At 39.2% G+C, this 23,170-nt stretch overlaps 1 protein-coding gene across 1 annotated transcript; it reads left to right on the forward strand.

The window, feature by feature from the left end:
* Positions 1 to 759: 759 nt before the first annotated feature.
* On the forward strand, positions 760 to 20,816 carry LOC106085426 (serine protease 7). The gene is made up of 5 exons (XM_013249662.2): positions 760 to 1,015; positions 12,161 to 12,574; positions 19,702 to 19,810; positions 19,889 to 20,181; positions 20,249 to 20,816. Exons 1-5 carry the CDS (start codon positions 919 to 921, stop codon positions 20,524 to 20,526), a joined length of 1,191 nt encoding a protein of 396 aa, XP_013105116.2. The 5' UTR covers positions 760 to 918; the 3' UTR covers positions 20,527 to 20,816.
* Positions 20,817 to 23,170: the final 2,354 nt, after the last annotated feature.

Here is a 23,170-nt window from a genome sequence, read left to right on the forward strand (position 1 = left end):
AGTCGCAAGCCGTTGAAAAAATTTGTCAACGCCGACTATATTACTACTATATTACCCACAATTACTTTTTGGGCAACCAATATATAAGATTCGTCCTGTTCGAAATTAAAAATGCTATGACCTGTTTCACATCCATATGCCCTACTTCCCACCATATTATAGCTTTGATAAATCATTGCACATTGACATTGCCATTTATTAGAGGTTCATTTCTGTGGAACTACGCACACCTTGTATACTTAAGATACAATAAAATAACCCCCTTGGTTTATTTTATAAACAAATTGGTTTTCCTATGCTACTGTTTATTAGTCTACTCATGTAGCTTAATTTGGTTGCTGTTAATTTTTTGTTGTTATTTCTAATTTTAAATACCAGACAAAAAAAAAAAAAACATGAAGTACTGAATTTGGCGACAACCATGTTTCGCCTCTTTGTTGTTAAGAATATAAAAAAAAAAAAACCTAATTTCGATTGGCCAACCGAATACATGGCAGAGAGACAAACAAACTTCAAACAACTCAATCCAGTCCCATATCATTGATAAGCATCTTTACACCTGACTTATAGAGACGATACGTATGGCTAAGAAGCTCTCTACAATGTTAACTAAAGTGGGAATAACACATTTTGATGTGGATGGGGGAAAAAAAAGGTTGCATGTTTCAAAACTTAGATCATAACAGAAGCCCAATGAGAGTAAGAATTTGATAAATTAACAGCGCATATCGGTAAGCGAGCTCAGTTTCAAATCAACGCCCGTGTTGGTAACTCAAAACGAAGATTCAAATGTTTATACAATAAAATAAAAATAAAGAAACATAAAGAACTAAAGATAGTAGCAATAATACGAACAAAAAGAAATACTCGTAGTGACAACAACAGCAAAAATAACACGTTAATAAATTAAAAAAAAAAATGTTAGCCAAAATGCTAAAACCTCGATTAATTCTAGCAAAGTCTATATTAATTGCGGGCGTGATTCTAAACACAAGCCTGGCGTTATCTTATGATGGTGTGTATATTAAATTCAAAGCAGAAGCATCCGTGTACAGTGGCTCAAAGTGATCTAATATACATCTGATATACAAAAAATATAAAAAAATTAAAATATTCAACAAGTAAGAGCATGCTAAGTTCGGCCGGGCCGAATCTTATATACCCTCCACCATGGATCGCATTTGTCGAGTTCTATGCGCAGTATCTCCTTATAGGCAAACAAAGAATATTGAATAAGAATATGCAAATGAACATTTTGCCCATGAACATTCCACCAGGGAACAGGAGCAAACTTCTCACATATCAATGAGTGCAGTACGATTCAAGTTTTAAGCTCAATGATACGGGTCCTCCTTTTATCCGAGCGGCGTGCCACAGTGCGACACCTCTTTGGAGAGAAGTTTTACATGGCATAGTACCTCACAAATGTTGCCAGCATTAGGAAAGGAAAACCACCGCTGAAAATTTTTCTTATGGTCTCGTCAGGATTCGAACCCTGGCGTTCAGCGTTTTAGGCGGACATGCTAACCTTTGCGCTACGGTGAAATAAGAATATGCTATTGTGTAATATTTCAGTTCATTCGGCTAAGAATTGCGTCTTGTAGGGGCTCAAGAAGCAAAATCGGGAGATCGGTTTATATGGGAGCTATATCAGGATATTGATCGATTTAGACCATATTAGACACGTATGTTAAAGGCCATCAGAGAAGCCGTTGTGCAAAATTTCTTCCAAATCGTATAAGAATTGCGCCCTCTAGAGGCTGAAAAAAACAAGATCCCAAATCGGTTTATATGGCAGCTATAACAGGTTATGTACCGATTTGTGCCATACTTAGCACAGTTATTGGAAGTCATAACAAAACACATCACGCAAAATTTCAGCCAAATCGGATGAGAATTGCGCCCTCTAGAGGCTCAAAAAGTCAAGGTCCAAGATCGGTTTATATGACAGCTACATCAGATTATGAACCGATTTGAATCATACTTAGCACAGTTATTGGAAAAGATACCAAAACACTACGTGCAAAATTTCAGTCAAATCGGACGAGAATTGCGCCCTCTAGAGGCTCAAGAAGTCAAGACCCAAGATCGGTTTATATGGCAGCTATAACAGGTTATGTACCGATTTGCGCCATACTTAGCACAGTTATTGGAAGTCATAACAAAACACGTGGCGCAAAACTTGATTCTAATCGGATAAGAATTGCGCCCTCTAGAGGCTCAAGAAGTCAAGACCCAAGATCGGTTTATATGGCAGCTATATCAAAACATGGACCGATTTGCGCCATACTTAGCACAGTTATTGGAAGTCATAACAAAACACGTGGCGCAAAATTTGATTCTAATCGGATAAGAATTGCGCCCTCTAGAGGCTCAAGAAGTCAAGACCCAAGATCAGTTTATATGGCAGCTATATCAAAACATTGACCGATTTGAACCATACTTAGCGCAGTTGTTGGAAGTCAGACCAAAACACCACGTGCATAATTTCAGTCAAATCGGACAAGAATTGCGCCCTCTAGAGGCTCAAGAAGTCAAGATCCATGATCGGTTTATATGGCAGCAATATGAAAACATGGACCGATTTGAACCATACTTAGTGCAGTTGTTGGAAGTGCTACCAAAACACCACGTGCATAATTTCAGTCAAATCGGACAAGAATTGCGCCCTCTAGAGGCGGTTTGGGGAAAGTTTTTCAGCACTCTAAGAGATAAACATCAGGAACAGCAAAGTGGGCTACCGAAAGTGGTCTATGTATAAATCCGTGCAAGACAGAAGTAGTTCTTTTCAGCAGGACATACAAGTTGCCTACAGTGGAACCTGTCTCCTTGCGAGGAGAGAATGTTCCATTTAAAGAAAGCGCAAAGACAGAACAAGAAAGGCAACGCTTTCCCTATACACCTGCAAGAGAACCATTGACAAAAGTTGGGGTTTAGACAGCGTATCATGCATTGGGTATATACTGCAGTTGTCATACCTATAATGCTATATGGTGTTGTGGTCTGGTGGACGGCGCTTTAAAAGTCCAACTACTGCTCAATACTTAACCGGATCCAAAGGATGACTGGTTTAGACCGCGTATCATGCATTGGGTATATACTGCAGTTGTCACACCTATAATGCTATATGGTATTGTGGTCTGGTGGACGGCGATTTAACAGTCCAACTACTGCTCAATACTTAACCGGATCCAAAGGATGACTGGTCTTATGCCTGTGGATATTGTGGCTAGATAAATTGCAGCTACTACTGCCGTGAGGTTACGGGAGCTTTCTGGTCACTGGTTTCATCACTGGTTTGGCGGCGAAGGACACTGCGTTATCTTTGATACAATATCCGAGGTTCCAGGCAGTGTGGATTACAGCCTACCTGAGCCGCTTTTTGATAAAAACTACTGTACCACTATTCCTGATAAAACCGATTGGAACTAGGATATCCTTCTTCTATGCGGATAGCTCCTACTAGACGACCACGTGGGCATTGAGTTGTTTTCTAGAGGTCTAGAATTGGTCATATCACGAAGGTTACCCGACCACTGCAGTGCGTGGAACTAGGATATCCTTGCTAACAGAAGTTACATAGACTTCTATGCGGATAGCTCCAACTAGACGACCAGGTGGGCTTTGAGTTGTTTTCTAGCGGTCTAGAATTGATCATAACACGAAGGTTACCCGACCACTGCAGTGCGTATCAAGCAGAGATCCTTGGAATAAAGGAAGTGGTGGAATGGCTAAGATATAATGTCAATACGACGATTGGCATAAATATCGTCTCAGACAGCCATTAAATCCTTGGAGAACGAATTACTGAACACAAAAACCGCCCTCGACTGTAGCAGATCTCTCAACGAGATGGCTGAACAATTCAAAATTCTTCTATTCTGGGTGCCGGGCCATAAGATGTCCCAGGGAATTGTAAAGCGGATGAGCTTGCGAGACTAGGAACTACCCTACACATACTGGAATCTGTGGGTATTTCTTTAGTGACATGTAAGCTATGTTTTCAGGACCAGGCTCGAAGGACAACGAATGGTAGATTCTCACAAAGATGGGGCTGTGAGCATTCCCAAACTATGTGGCCTAATCTAGACTTGAAGAGGTCTACCGCTTTGCTGTCACTGGCTAGAACAAACGTCTCAGTCATTGTGTCCGTCATGACAAGTTACTGTCTAATCGGAAAACATGCTGAAAGACCGAAGGCTATCAGCAACGACTTTTGCAGAAGCTGTGAGAACATCGAAGAAGGAGAGACTATAGAACACCTTCTGTGTGTGTGTCCCGCACTGGCAGTCAGAAGGAGTTCTAATTTAGGTTCTCATTTCTTTGAGAACCTGTCTGATTTAGCGGATGTGAACATTCACAAGTTATTTGGCCTTTTTAAAGCGATCTGGATGGTTCAACGGTAGGAACTAGAAGGCATATTCCTTCTTCTGTTCCTGTGGTATCACATTCGACGAAAACGTCTAAGTGACTCTGATGGCAGACTGCCACTTTAACCTAACCTAACCTACCCTAACTCAGAAATCCGGTTTATTTAGGGGTTACATCGGGCTACACGAACTTGAAAGTCTTTGATCGTGGAAAGTCACCATAAAAATTTTAGCCAATCGGTAGGGAACTTGAGCACGATTTTTGAGGCTGGAATATGTATTAAACCAGTAAGGAAGGGCAAAAGTCGGGCGGTGCCAACTGTATAATACCCTAGACCTACCCTATAAGTACAACTTGGGACCTATATCCAATTCTAAACCAATTTTGATGGACCTCGGCGAGCAAATATGTTCAAACTGTAAAAACTACGGTTGACAAATGACAACATTATGGCAAATTACCCAAAATCTGACGAACGTATATATGGGAACTATATCCAGATCTGAACCGATTCTGTGCAAACTTCTCAGATAATGTGGTTGTCGTCGAGGAAAGCGCTGTGCAAAATTTTGGCAAGATTGGGCAAACAATGCGCTTGCAGTGGCTCATGAGGTGGAAATCCGGCGATATACATATATGACAGCTATATCTAAATTTTGGCCGATTTCTATGAAATTCACCAGTAATATTGAGAGTCATAAGAAAATCCTTCCTGCAAAATTTCGACAGAATCGGATAACAAATGATCCCTTTTTTGCAATATTTCTCAAGATCGGACGAACATATATATGAGAGATATATCTAAATCTGAACCGATTTCGAGCAAACTCCTCAGATACTGTGGCATACGTCGTGGAAAGCGTTTTGCAAAATTTTGGCAAGATGGATCAATAAATGCGCTTGCTGTGACTCTGGATGTTAAAATCGGGCGATGTATATATATGAGAGCTATATCTAAATCTGAACCGATTTCGCTGAAATTCACCAGTAATATTGAGAGTCAAGAGAGAATCCCTCCTGCCGAGGAGGGATTTTCTCTTGTCGAGAAAATCGGTTAACAAAAGACCATTTTATTGCAATATTACTGCAAATGGGATGGACATATATATGGGAGCTATATCTAAATCTGAACCGATTTTGACCAAACTCTATGTGGTAGTCGTCGAGGAAAGCGTTGTGCAATATTTTGGCAAGATTGGTCAATAAATGTGCTTGTAGTGGTTCTAGGAGTGAAAATCGGGCGATATATATATTTGGTTGCCCAAAAAGTAATTGCGGATTTTTTAAAAGAAAGTAAATGCATTTTTAATAAAACTTAGAACGAACTTTAATCAAATATACTTTTTTTACACTTTTTTTCTAAAGCAAGCTAAAAGTAACAGCTGATAACTGACAGAAGAAAGAATGCAATTACAGAGTCACAAGCTGTGAAAAAATTTGTCAACGCCGACTATATGAAAAATCCGCAATTACTTTTTGGGCAACCCAATATATGAGAGCTATATCTAAATCTGAACCGATTTTCATGAAATTCACCAGTAATGTCGAGAGTCGTAAAAATCCTTTATGACAAATTTCGAGAGAACCGGTTAACAAATGACCATTTTATTGCATTATTACTGAAAATCGGACGAACATATATTTGGGAGCTATATCCAGGTCTGAACTGATTTTTTCTAATTTCAATAGGCTTTGTCTCTAGGCCGAAAAACATGCCTGTACCAAATTTGAAGACGATCAGATGAAAACTGCGACCTGCGCTTTGTTCACAAATTAATATGGACAGACGGACAGACAGACAGACGGACAGACAGACAGACAGACGGACAGATGGACAGACAGACGGATAGACGGACAGGCAGACAGACGGACAGACAGACAGACGGACAGACGGACAGACAGACAGACAGACAGACAGACAGACAGACAGACAGACAGACAGACAGACAGACAGATGGACAGACATACGGACAGGCAGACAGACGGACAGACAGACGGACAAACAGACGGACAGACAGACGGACAGACAGACAGACGGACAGACAAACGGACAGGCAGACAGACGGACAGACAGACGGACAGAGAGACGGAGAGACAGGCAGACGGACAGACAGAGGGACAGACAGACGGACAGACAGACGGACAGATGGACAGACAGACAGACGGGCATAGCTAAATCGAATCAGAAAGTGATTCTGAGTCGATCGGTATACGTATTAATGGGTCTATCTCTCTTCCTTTTGGGTGTTACAAACAAATTCATTAATTTATAATACTCTATACTACAGTAGCGGTGTAGGGTATAAAAATGGACCAAATTGATCCACTTTATTGTATGTTCGATAAATATTTCAAGGTTTTTCAAATTAAAATATAAACATTCATGCAAAAACATAAGAAAATAAAATTATCCTATGTTCATTGTCATTCCTATGTCATTCTGTTTGTAACTACTCGAAATATTCGTCTGAGACCCCATAAAGTATATATATTCTTGATCGTCGTGAAATTTTATGTCGATCTAGCCATGTCCGTCTGTCCGTCCGTCCGCCTGTCTGTCGAAAGCACGCTAACTTCCGAAGGAGTACAGCTAGCCGCTTGAAATTTTGCACAAATACTTCTTATTAGTGTAGGTCGGTTGGTATTGTAAATGGGCCATATCGGTCCATGTTTTGATATAGCTGCCATATAAACCGATCTTGGGTCTTGACTTCTTGAGCCTCTAGAGTGCGCAATTCTTATCCGATTGGAATAAAATTTTGCAGGACGTGTTTTGTTATCTTATCCAACAACTGTGTTAAGTACGGTTCAAATCGGTCCATAACCTGATATAGCAGCCATATAAACCGATCTTGGGTCTTGACTTTTTGAGCCTCTATAGTGCGCAATTCTTATCCGATTGAAATGAAATTTTGCACGACGTGTTTTGTTATTATATCCAACAACTGTGCCAAGTATGGTTCAAATCGGTCCATAACCTGATATAGCTGCCATATAAATTGATCTTGGGTCTTGACTTCTTGAGCCTCTAGAGGGCGCAATTCTTATCCGAATGGAATGGAATTTCGCACGACGTGTTTTGTTATGATACCCAACAACTATGCCAAGTATGGTTGAAATCGGTTCATAACCTGATATAGCTGCCATATAAACCGATCTTGGGTCTTGACTTCTTGAGCCTCTAGAGGGCACAATCCTTATCCGATTTGAATGAATTTTTGCACGAGGTATTTCGTTATGATATTCAACAACTGTGCCAAGTATGGTTGAAATCGGTTCATAACCTGATACAGCTGTCATATAAACAGATCTGGGGATTTGATTTCTTGAGCTTCTAAAGGGCACAATTCCTATCCGATTTGGCTGAAATTTTGCAATACGTATTTTATTTTTACTTTCAACAACTGTGTCAAATAAGGTTCAAATCGGTTCATAACCTGATATAGCTGCCATATAAACCGATCTGGGATCTTGACTTCTTGACCCCTAGTGGTCGCAATTATTATCGGATATGCCTGAAATTTTGTACAACGGATCCTCTCATGACCATCAACAAACGTGTTTATTATGGTCTGAATCGGTCTATAGCCCGATACAGATCTCATATAAATCGTTCTCTCTATTTTACTTCGTGAGCCCCAATGGGCGCAATTCTAATACGAATTGGCTGAAATTTTACACAGGTCTCCAACATATAATTTAATTGTGGTCCGAACCGGACCATATCTTGATATCGTTTTAATAGCAGAGCAACTCTTTTCTTATATCCTTTTTTGCCTAAAAAGAGATGCCGGGAAAAGAACTCGACAAATGCGATCCATGGTGGAGGGTATATAAGATTCGGCCCGGCCGAACTTAGCACGCTTTTACTTGTTGACTCGAATGTATGCTTTGTTCATTAAAGTTTAAGCATATAAATTACAATAACAGCTTGAATATTTTATCTTAGAATGAACTTAGTCTTGGATTAGTCGACACCACTAAACCACCCACTAAAACTAGTAAATGATTTAAGACTATCAATGAACTAATATCACCTTTAGATTCGTTATAGCCATGTCCCTCCCATAGCCCATATTTTGTTGGATTACTAACCGTATTTTTTTATTTGGTTAATGGTTTTGAAAGATAACTCATTCCACGTGCGACTTTTGTCAACAGATCACTATATGTAATAATAAAGTAAATATTTTTATTATTAGTAACGAAGGGAAATAGTGGATAAGAACTCACATACCGCAATGTTAGACTCTACACCGATAGAATTATTGATAATCTATGGCATCAATGGTATTTATAGAGAAGCAATACCGTGAATTAATAACAAAACAATAGCGTATGGCACACTGAAACGAATGTTGTGCTAAATTTATAGATTCCAGCCAAAAATAAGCTAATTTATTTTAAAGATGATAAATTTTCCTAATTTTGAGGAAGACATTTCTTTTGCTGAAAAATATTTTCCTTGATATTAAAGATTTTATACCCTACACCACCACTGTGGCACAGGGTATTATAAGTTTGTGCATTTGTTTGCAACGCTAAGAAGGAGAAGAGCCAGACCCATTGATATATATACTGATCGACTCAGAATCACTTTCTGATTCGATTTAGCTATGTCCGTCTGTCTGTCCGTCCGTCTGTCTATCCGTCTGTATTCTTGTAATCACGGTACAGGTCGTATTTGTTGTCCAATCGTCACGAAATTTTGCGCATGTCACTTTTTGTGCTTAAGGAGGAACGCTATTGATTTTGGTAAAAATCGGTTCAGATTTAGATATAGCTCCCCTATATATGTATCGCCCGATTTGTACTTTAATGGCTGTAGTAGCTAAAATTTTCAACCGATCTGCACAAAATTTGCCAAGGATTGTTTTGTTACTAATCTTAACCTGTCTGCGAGATTTCATAAAAATCGATTCAGATTGAGATATAGCTCCCATATATTTGTATCGCCGGATTTAGCTCCCATATATATTTATGGTGCATAATGATCCCATGGTGAAAATGGGATACAAAATTTTTTGATATCTGAAGGGGGGGTGGACCCTCCCCCTTACCCTAATTTTCAGAATCGCTAGATCTCGGTGATAAGTGTGTGCTCTTTTAAAGTAACCTGAGCATAAAAATTTGGTATCCAAATTTCGGATAGGTTTCCTAGGGGGGACAGCCCCACCCCCAAAACCTACCAATATATAGACCAATCATGACAATATGGGACTCAAATGAAAGGTATTTAAGAGTAGAAAACGTATCTGCTAAACGTATTGACGGAACAAGTGTTTGGGGGACCAACCCAACCCCCAAAACACTCCTGAATCGAACATATTTACCGACCTTGGCAATATGGGACTCAAATGAGAGGTATTTGCGATTAGAATACGAATTTAGTATCCAAATGTGGGACCAAGTTCCTAGGGGGTGCACCCCTTTTGCAAAACACCTCCCAAACTTAGAACTCATTTACTGATCATGGCAATGTAGGGCTCAAATAAAAGATATCTAAGTGTAGAATACGAATCTGATATCCAAATGTGGGGCCAAGTGTATGGGAGGGCCACCCCAAAATCGGTTTATATGGCAGCTATATCAAAACTTGGACCGATTTGAATCATTCTTAGCACATTTATTGGAAGTGATACCAAAACACCACGTACAAAATTTCAGTCAAATCGGATAAAAATTGTGCCTTCTAGAGGCTCAAGAAGTCAAGACCCAAGATCGGTTTATATGGCAGCTATATTAAAATATGGACCGATTTGGCCCATTTACAATCCCAACCGACCTACACTAATAAGAAGTATTTGTGCAAAATTTCAAGCGGCTAGCTTTACTCCATCGAAAATTAGCGTGTTTTCGACAGACAGACGGACGGACATGGCTAGATGGACTTAAAATGACATGACGATCAAGAATATGTATGGGGTCTCGGACGCATATTTCGAGGTGTTACAAACAGAATGACGAAATTAGTATACCCCCATCCTATGGTGGAGGGTTTAAAAAGTTGTATATTCCATAACAAAAAGTTAAATTCGGCCGTGCCAAACTTTGGATACCCACCAATGTGGTGTGTAACGGCAGTGGTCGGGTAACCATCCGATATGACCAGTTCTAGTTCTTCAGAGTACAACCCAAAGCCCACCTGGACGTCTAGTTTGGAACCATCCGTATAAAAGTCTATGTAACTTCTATTACTAGGGATATTTCAATTCCAATCGGTTCAAATACTTATTATTGATGTAGGTCGGTTGAGTTAAATCTGCATCTAATTCTTGATGATTAATTTGCATTTGTGGAGGTCTGTTGTTGCGGTTCGTCGGCTCAATATACTTAGGAGGTATCAGTTCTAGTTCAACGAAATAGGGTAGTAAATACGGTTTTTATGGGCTTATCGGTCTATATAGCAGCTATATCCAAATCTGGACCGATCTGAACCAAATTTAAATTAGATGTCGGAGGTTCTAAAGCAACTCAATGTTCCAAATGTGAGCGAAATCGGACAATAAATGCGCCTTTTATGGGTCCAAGACGTTAAATCGAGAGATCGGTCTATATGGCAGCTATATCTAGGGATACTATTACTAGGGATATTTCAATTCCAATCGGTTCAAATATTTCTAGTTCTTCAAGATCCTTGCAATTAAAGAAGTGGTGGAAAAGTTGAAGAACTAGAATCAAATATTTCTAGTTCTTCAAGATTCTTGCAATTAAAGAAGTGGTGGAAAAGTTAAGATGTAATATCATAACGACGATTGGTAAAAATATCTCTACAGATAGCCAGGTAGCCATTAAATCCCCGGATAACGTATTTCTGTACGAAAAAACCGCCCTCGACTGTCGTAGATCTCTCAACGAGATGGCTGAAAAATTCAAAATTCACCTATTCTGGGTACCGGGCCATAGAGATATCCCAAGGAATTGTAAAGCGGACGAGCTTGCGAGACTAGGAACAACCTTACACATTACACAGGGGAAGTGGAATCTTTGAATATGCCTCTAGCGACATGTAACCTAAGGTTTCAGAATCAGAGCCGAAATGGCAAGGGATGATAAATGGTCAAAAAGAGGGGTTGTGAACATACCAAAATTATGTGGTCAAATCTAGACTTGAAGAGGTCTAACGCTTTGTTGTCGTTGGTTAGAACGGACGACTCAGTCGCAAAACATGCTAATTGACTGAAGGTTGCCAGTAACGACTTTTTTTCGAAGCTGGAGGACGTCGAGGAAGACGAGACTATAGAGCATCTGCTTTGTGTGTGTTTCTCATTTGCAGTCAGAAAGTGTTTCACTTTAGGCTCTCATTTCATTGAGAACTTGTCTAAATAAGCCCAAGATGTTGGACTTTTTAAAGCCATCTGGATGGTACAACGGTAGGGACGAGAAGGCATCTTTCTTCTCATGTACCTGTGGTAGCACAATGGAAGATAATGTCTAGGTTAGTGATGATAGACTTCCCTTAAACTTAAATTTAACCTAACGTATACCTCCTTGTCATTGTAAAATTTATACATTAACCTTACTTTAAACAAACTCATAGAAATTCTTTTTCCATAGTAAACAAACAGAAATTCACATATCTTTTGAGCCACTGTACTTACAAATAATTAAATATAGAAAAAATGTCATCATTCATTCATAAAATACCACACCATGATGAGGCAGCAAGGGAAGCCAAATCCCAATTAAGTGATGCGCTTGTTCACATACAAAGATCATTTGTTTTGTTTTGAATTCAAAATTTAACTTTAAAGGCATTTTATTTATTTTTTATGGAAATTTATTATAGACTCTCTGAAGTGCTTTAACCCCAATGGGCGCATAGGCAGATGTATATCCGTATATGAGTGCACTACCATCTTGGGAATAATTCGCAATCAAAGATCTACCGAAATTGCCTTTGCTCGACAATCGGAGTGCCCAAATGGCCGGGGAAGACGACCCTATGTATGTTGTACCGTTGACACGGGATTTGTGCAGAGAACCCAGTTAAATGGTCAACGCATTGTATTTCCACGTGATGACGACACATTCACTTACAGTTCAAAGCCACATCCTTATACCGAAAGGCCACAAAATAATGATGACTTATATCCTAAACCACCGGTATGTGGCCCCATATCGGTGGTGAATAAGATTTATGGCGGTGAGGAAGCAGAATTGGGAGAATTTCCTTGGTTGGCCAATTTGGAGCATAAAAAGGGTAAGTGAATGCATTTGTCTTCGCAAAACGAAATGAATCATCTTTGAAAATGAGAGAAAGTGATTCTTGTTATGCAATGCCAACAGAATTCAAAGAATTCAATGAAATGCGGATTTATTGGACGTGTGCCATGTGGTTAGGGCTATAAATAAATATAAGAATTGATGACAAAATTCCAAATTCATTTAATCACAATTTTTCATCAACGATTGGAATAATATGAAATTTTTCCTAAGAAATTCTAAAAAATCTATTATGATTAAGGGGCATAATGGAAATTTTTAACTAATTTTGTTCGTTGTATGGTTGCATGCCTATATCTAATTACCCAAAGTGAGTACGTTTTATACCCTACACCACCGCTGTGGTACAGGGCATTATAACTTTGTGCGATTGTTTGCAACGGTAAGAAGGAGAAGAGCTAGACCCATTGACTTTTATACCCATGGGCTTAGAATAACTTCCTGATTCGATTTAGCTATGTCCGTCTGTCTGTCCATGTGTTCTTGTGATCAAGGTACAGGTCGCATTTGTTACCCGATTCTCATGAAAATTTGCACAAGTCTCTTGTTCGGTCCAAGGACGAATGCGATTGGTTTTGAAACAAATTGGATCAGATTTAGATATAGCTCCCATATATATCTAAAGACACCTTAAACTACCCACTGTTTCAAATTTCAACGAAATCGGGTAATAAATAGATCTTTTATGGGCTTCAGCCACGTTATCAGCAAATTGGTCAATATGGCAGCTATATCTGAATGTAGTCCAATCTGAACCATATGTTCGTCCTATGTTGGGAGGCGTAAAACTATTCACTGTTTCAAATTTCAGCGAAATCGGTTAAAAAATAAAGCTTTTATGGACTTCAGGCCCCTTATCGCGAGATCGGTCTATATGACAGCTATATCTAAATATAGTCCGATCTGCACCATATTTTTGTCGGACGTGAAGAGGCTTAAAACTGCGCACTATTCCAAATTTCAGTGAAATCTGTTAAAAAATAAAGCTTTTATGGACTTCAGACCCTTTATCGGCAGATCGGTCTATATGGCAGCTATATTCAAATATAGTCCGATCTGAACCATATTTGGTACAGATGTCGGGAAGCTTCAAATAAACTACAACTTAAAATTTCAACGAAATCGGGTAATAAATAAAGCTTTTATGGGCATCAGACACTTTATCGGCAGATCGGTCAATATGGCAGCTACATCTGAATATAGTCCGATCTGAACCATATTTTGGTTCTATGTTCGGAGGCGTAAAACTACTCACTGTTTCAAATTTCAGCGAAATCGGTTAAAAAATAAAGCTTTTAAGGGCTTCAGACCCCTTATCGGGAGATCGGTCTATATGGCAGCTATATCAAAATAAAGTCCGATCTGTACCATATTTTTTTCGGATGTAGAGAGGCTTAAAACTGCGCACTATTCCAAATTTCAGCGAAATTGGATAAAAATAAAGCTTTTATGGACTTCAGACCCCTAATCGGGAAATCGGTCTAAATGACAGTTATACCTAAATATAATCCGATCTAAACCATATTTGGGTCAGACGTCGAGAGGCTTAAAATAGCCGTCTATTCCTAATTTCAGCGAAATCGGGTAATAAATAAAGCTTTTATGGCGTTCAGACCCCTTATCGGGAGATCGGTCTATATGGCAGCTATATAAAAATATGGACCGATGTAATCCATATTTAGGTCAGATGTTAGGAGGCTTACAATAACTCACTGTTGCAAATTTCATCGAAATCGAGTAATAAATAAAGCTTTTATGGTCTTCCGACCCTTTATCGGGAGATGGGTCTATATGGTAGCTATATCTAAATATAATCCGATCTGAACCATATTTGGGTCAGTTGTCGGGAAGCCTTTAACTACTCACAGTTTCAAATTTCAGCAAAATCGTATAAAAAATAAAGCTTTTATGGGCATTAGACCGTTTAGATCGGTCTATATAGCAGCTATATCCAAATATGATCCTATTCGGCCCATTCAAGAACTTAACCAGCGTGCATCAAAAAGACGTATCTGTTCCAAAATTCAGCTCAATATCTCAATTTTTGAAGGCTGCAAACGGAATGACTAAATGAATATACCCCCTATCCTACGGTGGGGGGTATAAAAATCGGTTCAGATTTAGATGTGGCTTTTAAAGGCTTTAGTAGCCACAATTTTCGTTCGATCTTTACAAAATTTGCCATGACATATTTTATTTGACTTCCCAATACGTGTACAAAATTTCATCAAAATCGAAACAGATTTTTTGCAAATTTGCATTGCCTATGAACATTCCACTTAGGAACAGGGGCAAACTTCTCACATATCAATGAGTGGAGTCCGTTTCAAGTTTAAGCTCAATGATATGATAAGGGCCTCCTTTTTCTAGCCGGCTTGCCGCAGTGCGACACCTCTTTAGAGAGAAATTTTACATGACATAGTAGCTCACAAAAGTTGCCAACATTGGGTGTGGAAAACCACCGCCGAAAAGTTTTTTCTGATGGTCTCGCCAGGATCGGAACCCAGGCGTTCAGCATCATAGGCGGACATGCCAACTCCTGCGCTACGATGGCCTCCCTTTTAAATCATTAGAAGATACAATTTTGGTTCGATCTTGTAAACGAGCCAAAATGGTTCATGTGTTGATATATTGTTTATGCCATATACACCGATCTTGGGTCCTTACTTTTTGAGCCTCCAGAGGGCGAAATTCTTATCCGATTGGGCTGAGACTCTTGCGTGAGATGTTTTGTTATGACTTCCAACAACTGTGCCAAGTATGGTCTGATTTGGCTGAAAACTTGCGTCAGATGTTTTGTTATGACATCCAACAACTATACTATGTACGGTCTAAATCTCTCCATAACCTGATATAGCTGCCATATAAATCGATCGTGGGCCTTGACGTCTTGAGCTTCTACAGGGCGTAATCTTTGGCTGACATTTTGCAAACATTGTTCTGGAATGATCTCCAACAACTATGTGAAGCATGGTCTAAATCAGTCCATATCCTGATATAGCTTCCATATAAACCGATATTCTGATTCGACTTTTTGAGACCTCGACGGCGTAATTTTTACCCTATTTGGCTAAAATATTGCATATAACGTTTTGTGTCAAGTGTGATCTAAATCGGTTCATAGCCTGATAAAGCTGCCATATAAACCGATCTCCCAACTTGGCTTTCAGAGCCTCTTTGTCCGAAATTTTCGAGGTGATATTTCTGTATGACTTGTACGGCATGACAAGTACGGTCCATATCGGTCAATAGCTTGATAACATATCGGTCAACGGCGAACTTAGGACGCTTTTACTTGTTTGTATACAAACCACTATAGGATGGGGGTATACTAATCTAGTAATTCAGTTTGTAATACCTCGAAATATTCGTCTAAGACCCCATAAAGTATATATTGTATATTCTTGATCGTCTCGAGTCGAGTGCATATAGCCATGTCCGTCCGTCTGTCGAAATCATGATAGCCGTCGAACATGTGGAGCTAGCCACTTAAAATTTTGCACAGATACTCAATATTCATGTAGGTCATTGGGGAATAAAAAATGGGCCATATCGGTTCTGATTAAGATAAAGTTCCCATATAAACCGATCTCCCGATTTGACTTCTTGAGCCCCTGAAAGCCGCAATTTTTGTCCAACAACCCAGCCAAGTATGGCCTTGATCGGTCTATATCCTGATGTAGCTCCCATATAAACCGATCTAACGAATTGACTTCTTGAGCCCTTACAAGCCGCAATTTTTGTCCGATTTGGTTGAAATTGAGTATGTAGTGGTTTGTTATGACTTTCAGTAACGATGCCAAGTTTGATCCAAATTGGTCAATAACCTAGAACTAGAGCTCCCATATAAACCGATCTCCCGATTTTACATCTTGATCCCACTGGAAGCCACAATTTTCATCTGATTTGGCCGAAATTTTGCACATAGTGTTTTGTTATAATTTCCAACAACTGTACCAAGTGGGGTTAAAATTGGTCTATAACCTGATACAGCTGAATTTAGCAAAATCCATGGTGGTGGGTTCTCAAGATACGTCCCGGCCGAACTTATAACGCTTTTACTTCTTTTTATACCCTCCACCATAGGATGGGGGTATACTGATTTCATCATTCTGTTTGTAACATATCGAAATATGCGTCTGAGACCCCATAAAGTATATACCTTCTTGATCGTCATGTCATATTAAGTCGACCTAGCCATGTTCGTCCGTCTGTCCGTCCGTCTGTCTGTCGAAAGCACGCTAACTTTCGAAAGAGTTAAGCTAGCCCATTGAAATTTTGCACGAATACTTTTAATTAGTGTAGGTCGGTTGGGTTTGTAAATGGGCCAAATAGGTTCATGTTTTCATATAGCTGCCATATAAACCGATCTTGGGTCTTGACTTCTTGAGCCTCTAGAGGGCGCAATTTTTATCCGATTTGATTGAAATTTTGCACATGGTGTTTTGGTATCATTTCCAATAACTGCGCTAAGTATGGTTTAAATCGGTCTATATTTTTATATAGCTGCCATATAAACCGATCTTGAGTCTTGACTTCTTGAGCCTCTAGAGGGCGCAATTCTCATCCGAATTGACTGAAGTTTTGCACGTAGTGTTATGGTATCACTTTCAACAACTGTCTTAAGTATGATTCAAATCGGTTCATAATCTAGTATAGCTTTCATATAAACCGATCTCGGATCTTGACTTCTTGAGCCAATAGAGGGCGCAATTCTCATCCGATTTGGCTGAAATTCTGAATGATGTGTTTTGTTATGAATTCCAATAGTCGTGGTAAGTATGGAGCAAATCGGAACATAACCTAATATAGCTGCCAGATAAACCGATCTGAGATTTTGACTTCTTGAGCTTCTAGAGGGCGCAGTTCTCATCCGATTTGGCAGAAATTTGGTACAACGGCTTCTCTCATGATCTTCAACATACGTGTCCAATATGGTCTGAATCGATCAATAGCTTGACATAGCTCCCATATAAACCTATCTCCCGATTTTGCTTCTTTAGCCCTTACAAGGCGCAATTCTTATCCGAATGAACTGAAATATTACACAATGACTTCTACAATGTTCAGCATTCATTTATTGTCCGAATCGGACTATAACTTGATATAGCTTCAATAGCATAACAGTTTTTATTCAATATTATTTACTTGCCTAAAAAGAAATACCGCGCATAGAGCTCGACAAATGCGATCCATGGTGGAGGGTATATAAGATTCGGCCCGGCCGAACTTAGCACGCTCTTACTTGTTTTTTTTTTTATAATTTGTAAATATGGGAATTAAAACCAACAAAAATAATATTTTTCTCAAGGGTTATGCTCAAACTCTTAAAATCCGGACATTGGGTGTAGCATTGTGAGTAGCGAAGCGTAGCCCCACTACACTGAAAAATGTTTTGTCCTAATTTCGAAGATTCGTGCCAAAGATTATCAAACATAATTTAACGATGATAATTTTTCCAACTTCTTAGAGATGCATTGGGGTGTCACAAAGCGACCAGGGATATGCTAAACTAAAAAAATATTTGTTCTTATTTAAAAGATTCGAGCCAAAGATGAGCAAACTTAATTTAAAGATGATCAATATTCCAACTTTTCAAGGAGACATTTGGGATAACGAAGCTACCGGCGGTGTGCTACAATGAAAAATTGCTTTGTTCTAATTTTAAAGATAAATTTTACAACTATTCAAGGAAACATTACCTTTCGGGAAAAATCGTTTCCTTCTTATTATAGATTTTTCTATTTTAAATGGTAGGTCAATAAATGCTTAAGCTTGCATCTTGTTGTTAAAGACAGAAATCTAATATGAAGTTCAAAATATCGTTGAAACTTAGGAAATTGGCCTAGGGACAAGACAACAGTGAACTGTAGCTAAAGACATAAAATAGCCTTACAAATAGGAGCGTCTTTAAATGCTTAGTTTTTTTTTTATGTTGAGAAGCTATGTTTAAAAAGACATTATTATATTTTAATCAGACCACTAACTGTAGCCACCATAGCGCAGAGGTTAGCATGTCCGCCTATGACACTGAACGCCTGGGTTCGAATCCTGCTGAGACCATCAGAAAAAATTTTCAGCGGTGGCTTTCCCCTCCTAATGCTGGCAACATTTGTGAGGTACTATGCCATGTAAAACTTCTCTCCAAAGAGGTGTCGCACTGCGGCACGCCGTTCGGAATCGGCTATAAAAAGGAGGCCCCTTATCATTGAGCTTAAAAGTGAATCGGATAGCACTCATTGATATGTGAGAAGTTTGCCCCTGTTCCTTAGTGGAATGTTCATGGGAAAAATTTGAATTTGCAACTCTAGCCCACTTGTATGACATCTCACCAACACTTTCGGCCGTTTTCTATGCACAATGGCCGAAAGTGTTGCATCACTTCTCCTTAGAAGTGTTATAAAATAATAAACGGATTCAATTCCCTCTTCAGAAGGGATCCGTAATATTTATTGTGGTCATTCATTATTATGTTCCTTATGGCTTATCAAGTTTCTAAGGACCTCATACACATGGTACTGAAGGCTTGGATTATTGTATCGTTCCACACATTGTTAAAAGTCCATTCGTAGTCAATAAATACAGCACATGTGTACATTTAGGTATGAAAGATTCTGGTATTCTATACGAAACATCGTTCATGGCGGACTCCAAAAACCTCCCTCTCTTTGACAAAGACATGCTTCTTGTTTCTGAGCAATTCACTTGGCAAGGCCGTCAGGATATATGGGAGTCCAAGACACGAAGTGATTATATATAGGAATATTTCTGAGTTGGAGCGTTCCCTAAAACTTTGCGCCCAAACACCTTTTATTTAAGCCCAGTGCTGTATTGATCGGTCTATATGACCGTTTGGGGGTACCGCGTTCCCCCCAGGTAATTGACCCAAATTTAAAGTATCTAATTTTAGTTTTTGGGTTACTATTAAGATACGATCAAAAATTTACATAAATTTGTCCAATCCTCTCTGTTACATCTGGGATATATCGAAGCATAAAGAGCCCTTTGACTACGGTAAAAGGTTATATATGAAGTTTTTTAAGGATTGAATTATGTAAAGTCAAAATGTCCATAATTTCCCTTTTTTTGTTTTCTTTATTTCAGCAAATGGTGCTTTGGTCTCTGTGTGTGCTGGCAATATAATCAATCACCGGTATGTCTTGACTGCTGGCCATTGCATAAAGGGCAAAATAGAAGAAAAAGTTGGAAAACTGTAAGTTCCCAAAGACATTTCGACATTCAATCTAGATTTTTTAAATTAATAAAAAATTTGTGATTTTTTCCCTCGCAGTGTTTCCATACGAATTGGTGACCACAATACCCAAACACCAGTGGATTGCAACAATCATGGATGCATAGCACCCTTTCAGCGTTTAAATGTCGAGCGTATAATGGTTCATCCGGAATTCAATAGTGATCCCTCGATATACAATATTAACGATATAGCATTGGTTAGAACAGATAGATCGATTGTGTACAGTGAGACTGTAGCACCAGTCTGTCTGCCAGATGCATTGCCCTCATTGGGGCCACTAAGGAGTGGCATTAAGCTAACGGTGGCTGGATGGGGTCATAATGGAACAGGTGAATATACAAACATTTATAATTCATACGAAAAGTTTAAAACTATTTCATTTACCTTTTATTTTAGCAAAATACACTGCTGCAAAACAAAAAGTCGAAGTCCCTTATGTGGAAAATAGCGTTTGTCCTCACAAGCTTGTGGATTCGCAACTATGTGCCGGCGGGGAATATCGCAAAGATAGCTGTACTGGAGATTCCGGAGGTGCCTTGACCCGCCTCTCGCCCCATGGTTGGTGTGTTGAGGGCATTGTCTCCTATGGTCGAGGTTGTGGCCTGGAGACTCCGGCCATTTATACTCGCGTCAGAAGTTTTCTTAATTGGATTCACAGCAATGTTGTTCCCTAGATTGTAAGCTTCCAGAAAGCGAGAGAGAGAGAGAGAGAGGGGTTAAATATGTGTTAAATGTTAGACAATTGTCTGTGATATTGATTATATTTCTTTTATACTTAATTTAATTTTCAAATTGCGTTAAACGGGGAAGACCCTTTTGTGACATGATATTTGGGGTTTTACTATAGCATGAGTGTGATAATAGATTCTGTCAATAATAATATAATGCATGTACTCATATGTATTCTGAAACTGCTATTCTTATTATGTATGTTAATTTATTAAAGAAAAAATTTTAAAATAGATTGGTTTGTATTTATTAAATATCAATATTATAACAATTCTGGTTTGATAGCAAAAAGGGTAAAAGAAAAGAAACAAGTAAGAGCGTGCTAAGTTTGGCCGGGCTGAATCTTGGGAACCCACCACCATGGATCGCATTTGTCGAGTTCTATGCGCGGCATCTCTTTTTAGGCAAACAAAGAATATTGAAAAAGAACTGTTATGCTATATCAAGTTATAGTCCGATTCGGACCATAAATGAATATTTAACATTGTAGAAGTCATTGTGTAATATTTCAGTTCATTCGGATAAGAAGTGCGCCTTTATAGGGGCTTAAGAAGCAACATCGGGAGATAGGTATATATGAGAGCTGCATCAAGCTATTGATCGAATCAGACCATATTAGACGCGTATGTAGAAGGTAATGAGAGAAGCCGTTGTACAAAATCGATCTTCCAAATCGGGTTAGAATGGCGCCCTCTAGAGGCTCAAGAAGTCAAGATCCCAGTTCGGTTTATAAGGCAGCTATATCAGATTATTAACAGATCTGAATCATACATAACACAGTTCTTAGAAGCGATATCAAAACACCACTTGCAAAATTTCAGTCAAATCGGACGAGAATTGCGCCCTCTAGAGGCTCAGTACGTCAAGATACCAGATCGGTTTATATGGCGGCTATATCAGGTTATGAACCGATTTGAACCATACTTGGCACAGTTGTTGGATATCATAACGAAATACTTCGTGCAAAAATTCATTCAAATCGGATAAGAATTGTGCCCTCTCGAGGCTCAAGAAATCAAGATCCAAAATCGGTTAATGTGACAGCTATACCAAATTATTAACAGATATAAATCATACTTAACACAGTTATTTGTAGTGATACCAAAACTCTACGTGCCAAATTTCAGTCAAATCGGACGAGAATTGCGCCCTCTAGAGGCTCAGTACGTCAAGATACCAGATCGGTTTATATGGCGGCTATATCAGGTTATGAACCGATTTACGCCATACTAAGCACAGTTGTTGGAAGTCATAACAAAACAGCTTATGAGAAATTTCAGCCAAATCGGACGAGAATTGCGCCCTCTAGAGGCTCAAGAAGTCAAGATCCAAGATCGGTTTATATGGCATCTATATGAAAACATGGACCGATTTGAACCATACTTAGCGCAGTTGTTGGAAGTAATACCAAAACACTACGTGCAAAATTTCAGTCAAATCGGACGAGAACTGCGCCCCCTAGAGGCTCAAGCATCAAAATCCAAGATCGGTTTATATGACAGCTATACCAGATTATTAACAGATCTGAATCATACTTAACACAGTTATTAGAAGTGATACCAAAACACTACGTGCAAAATTTCAGTCCAATCGGACGAGCATTGCGCCCTCTATAGGCTCAAGAAGTCAAGATCCAAGATCGGTTTATATGGCAGCTATATCAAAACATGGACCGATTTGAACCATTCTTGGCGCTGTTGTTAGAAGTGATATGAAAACAACACGTTTAAAATTTCAGTCAAATCGGACGAGAATTGCGCCCTCTAGAGGCTCAAGAAGTCAAAACCCAAAATCGATTTATATGGCAGCTATATCAAAACATGGATCGATTTGAACCATACTTAGCGCAGTTGTTGGAAGTAATACCAAAACACTACGAGCAAAGTTTCAGTCAAATCGGTCGAGAATTGCGCCCTCTAGAGGCTTAATAAGTCAAAACCCAAGATCGGTTTATATGGCAGCTATATCAAAACATGGACCGATTTGGCCCATTTACAATCTCAACCGACCTACACTAATTAAAAGTATTTGTGCAAAATTGCAAGCGGCTAGCTTTACTCCTACGAAAGTTAGAGTGCTTTCGACGGACAGACGGACGGTCGGACGGACATGGCTAGATCGTCCGTCCGATCGTCATGACGATTAAGAATACATGTACTTTATGGGGTCTCAGACGCATTTTTCGAGGTGTTACAAACAGAATGACGAAATTAGTATACCCCCATCCTATGGTGGAGGGTATAACAAGTAAAGGTGTGCTAAGTTCGGCCGGGCCGTTGGGTACATCATATAACAAGAAAAGTCGTGCTAGGTTCGGCCGGGCCGAATTTTGGGAACCCACCACCATGGACTCTGCTAAAACATGGGAGCTATATCTGGTTATAGACCGAATTGAACCGTATTTTGCGCAGTTATTGAGAGTCATAACAGAATACTTTATGCTAAATTTCAGCCAATTCGGACGAAAATTGAGGCTTCCAGGGGTTCAAGAAGTCAAATCGGGAGATCAGTTTATGTGGGAGCTATATCAGGTTATAGACCGATTTAGACCGTGCATGGCACTGTTGTTGGAAGTTTTAACAAAATACC

The sequence above is a fragment of the Stomoxys calcitrans genome, chromosome 2 (assembly GCF_963082655.1).
Source record: "Stomoxys calcitrans chromosome 2, idStoCalc2.1, whole genome shotgun sequence".
NCBI lineage: Eukaryota > Metazoa > Arthropoda > Insecta > Diptera > Muscidae > Stomoxys > Stomoxys calcitrans.

Coding starts and splice junctions, on each gene's coding strand:
- LOC106085426 (XM_013249662.2), top strand. CDS start 919: ATGTTAGCCAAAATGCTAAAACCTCGATTAATTCTAGCAAAGTCTATA. Junction 1,016..12,160: donor CCTGGCGTTATCTTATGATG/GTGTGTATATTA, acceptor AATTTATTATAG/ACTCTCTGAAGTGCTTTAAC. Junction 12,575..19,701: donor CAATTTGGAGCATAAAAAGG/GTAAGTGAATGC, acceptor TCTTTATTTCAG/CAAATGGTGCTTTGGTCTCT.